This window comes from Acanthisitta chloris, unplaced genomic scaffold, assembly GCF_000695815.1.
Source record: "Acanthisitta chloris isolate BGI_N310 unplaced genomic scaffold, ASM69581v1 scaffold20907, whole genome shotgun sequence".
In the NCBI taxonomy this organism is placed as follows: domain Eukaryota; kingdom Metazoa; phylum Chordata; class Aves; order Passeriformes; family Acanthisittidae; genus Acanthisitta; species Acanthisitta chloris.
The window spans coordinates 1-1,990 of record NW_008684534.1 but is presented as its reverse complement, the minus strand read 5'-3'; the positions used below and the strand labels follow the sequence as shown (position 1 = coordinate 1,990).

At 55.2% G+C, this 1,990-nt stretch overlaps 2 protein-coding genes across 2 annotated transcripts in view; both read right to left on the bottom strand.

Moving 5' to 3' along the window:
* Positions 1-330, bottom strand: part of PTPN6 (protein tyrosine phosphatase, non-receptor type 6) — a 15,078-nt gene extending 14,748 nt beyond the window's left edge. The window contains exon 1 of the mRNA XM_009079385.1: positions 317-330. Coding sequence (XP_009077633.1) covers positions 317-330 — 14 coding nt within the window. The remainder of the gene's footprint in view (positions 1-316) is intronic.
* Positions 331-1,634: 1,304 nt separating this feature from the next.
* Positions 1,635-1,951, bottom strand: LOC103806674 (chromosome unknown open reading frame, human C12orf57). The gene has a single exon (XM_009079384.1). It carries the CDS (start codon positions 1,878-1,880, stop codon positions 1,650-1,652), a length of 231 nt encoding a protein of 76 aa, XP_009077632.1. The 5' UTR covers positions 1,881-1,951; the 3' UTR covers positions 1,635-1,649.
* Between the last annotated feature and the right edge of the window lie 39 nt (positions 1,952-1,990).

The following is a 1,990-nucleotide window of genomic DNA, read 5'->3' as shown; positions in this document are numbered from 1 at the left end:
GAGTGTAGCAAACCAAGAAATAACAACGATGTAAAAGGCCAGACAGCTGACTTGTCTCTGTGCTGTACACTGAGAGATGCTGCAGCGCTGTCAGAACTGCAGTGGACTGGGCATCGCAAACCCTGCTTGCTCTTTATCAAAGTAAGGAGGGGCAATAAGAATCTAAAACACCAGGAGCTCCAAGCCTCTGGCTACCCTGCAGCTCCTGTTAAAAGGTGGGGGTTTTTCCCTTTTATGTCAAATTCCTACTGCCACTATTTTTATTTTTCTCGCCAACTCTTGTTTTCTTGCCCTAACTAGCATTCACAGCACTCACCCACGTGACAGCATCAGGGTCTTGTCTCTCAGATCCCCACTGATGGAGGACCTGACAGGAGTTGGTGGAGGAAGCATCACAGCCCTTAACCAAGGGGGTCGCACTGAAGAAAATAAAGCAATATTGGAATTATCAAGACAGTATCTTGAGATGAATTTGGCAGAGAGAGCGAAGACCTTGACAGAGGAGTGGTGGACTCACCCACCTGACAGGGCTGGATGCTGATGGCAGTGAGCACCAGAGCTCTGGAGGAGCAGCTGATAGTGCTGGCAAGGCTGCAGCACCTCCCGTGACTCACCCGTGTCTGATCCACACAGGCAAAGGCCTGAACTCCGCCTGTTCCTAGGGGGACTAAGAAGAAGGTAGCTCCGGGTTAGGCAAACCTCGGCCTCAAGCAGAGGGCTTAATTTTCACCATTTGCAAAGCACTTCCTGGACTGTAGTTAATGAATAATCAGAGGGGTGGGGGAAGGCCAAGGCCAAGCTGGGAGAGGTAGATGGAGTCGGAAGGGACCAACTACTCTTCCTGCCTCCTATCCACTGAGGTCACGCCCTCGGTGGCTACATTCCTGCCTGGTTTGTAACCAAAAGGCACAGAAGCAGCTCTCTCGCACTGCCTCGCAGCTCCCTGCTCTCCCAGGTGAGGCTCTTTCACCCCCAACCCTGTCACCCTCCCCAAAGTCCTCAATGCTTCCAACGGCACCAGGCACACAGGGCAGGAGGCTACAAGCAGACACATCTGGCATTCCCTCGTTTGAATCGCATCAGAAACAAAGAACCGTTGCACTAGAGCAAGACTGCTCCGCTAGCCTGGTCCCTCTGCAGTCCCAAAAAATCCGAGATACAATTTTATGTTATGTTACTCAGTTAGAGGCTGCAGCCAAATGGGGCAAGCCCAGCCCTCCTACACTGTGCCACTCCCTGCTGTATCTCTCTGCTGCCTTTTTCACTCGGGCTGGAAAACAAAGCAGCCACCAGCCGTGTTAGCACTGATCCTGCTGGGGCAGGGAGCTCAGCAGCATTTATTGCACTTGATTGTGTTTAGGGGCACATTACCTAGTATGTTTCAAACAGCACATGTGTAAAGCTTGCTTCTCTTAAGGCGGCTTAGCATCTCCTATTTTTCCTAAGAAGTCTCCCTGATACCAAGTCCCAGGGCTTCACGAACTTTTTGCAGCACATGGTACATACTGGGCCTTCCAAAGCAGCACCACAGGTGCCCTGAGCCAGGCGCTGCTGTACCTGCCCCTGCGCCGGGAGCGGCACCTGTGCCGAGAGCACCGCGGCGCTCACGGTCAGTCACAGTACACGGGCGTTGCCAACACATCCTTTATTCACGAGCCGACACACGCGCGGGCACAAAGCATCCCGGCTCCTTTCAGGACACTGTCTCCCTTGTTCAAGCACTCCATACCCAAGGCTGCCCAGACCTGCACCTTGGGAGGAGGTGTGCGGGTGCACCGGGAGAGCTCCGAGCGCTCAGGAGGCAGCGACTCCGCCGCCCCGGCCCCGTGCGGCGGCAGCGTCATGGGCGGCAGGAACATGGCCTTGAGCTTGCCCGACATGCTGGCGATCTCCGGGTCCTGCGACTCGTACGACTTGATCAGCCGGGCGAACTTGAGGACGCCTGCGAGGAGAGGGGGGGGAAGGAACTCCCTGTCGTCCCGGCGGGCCC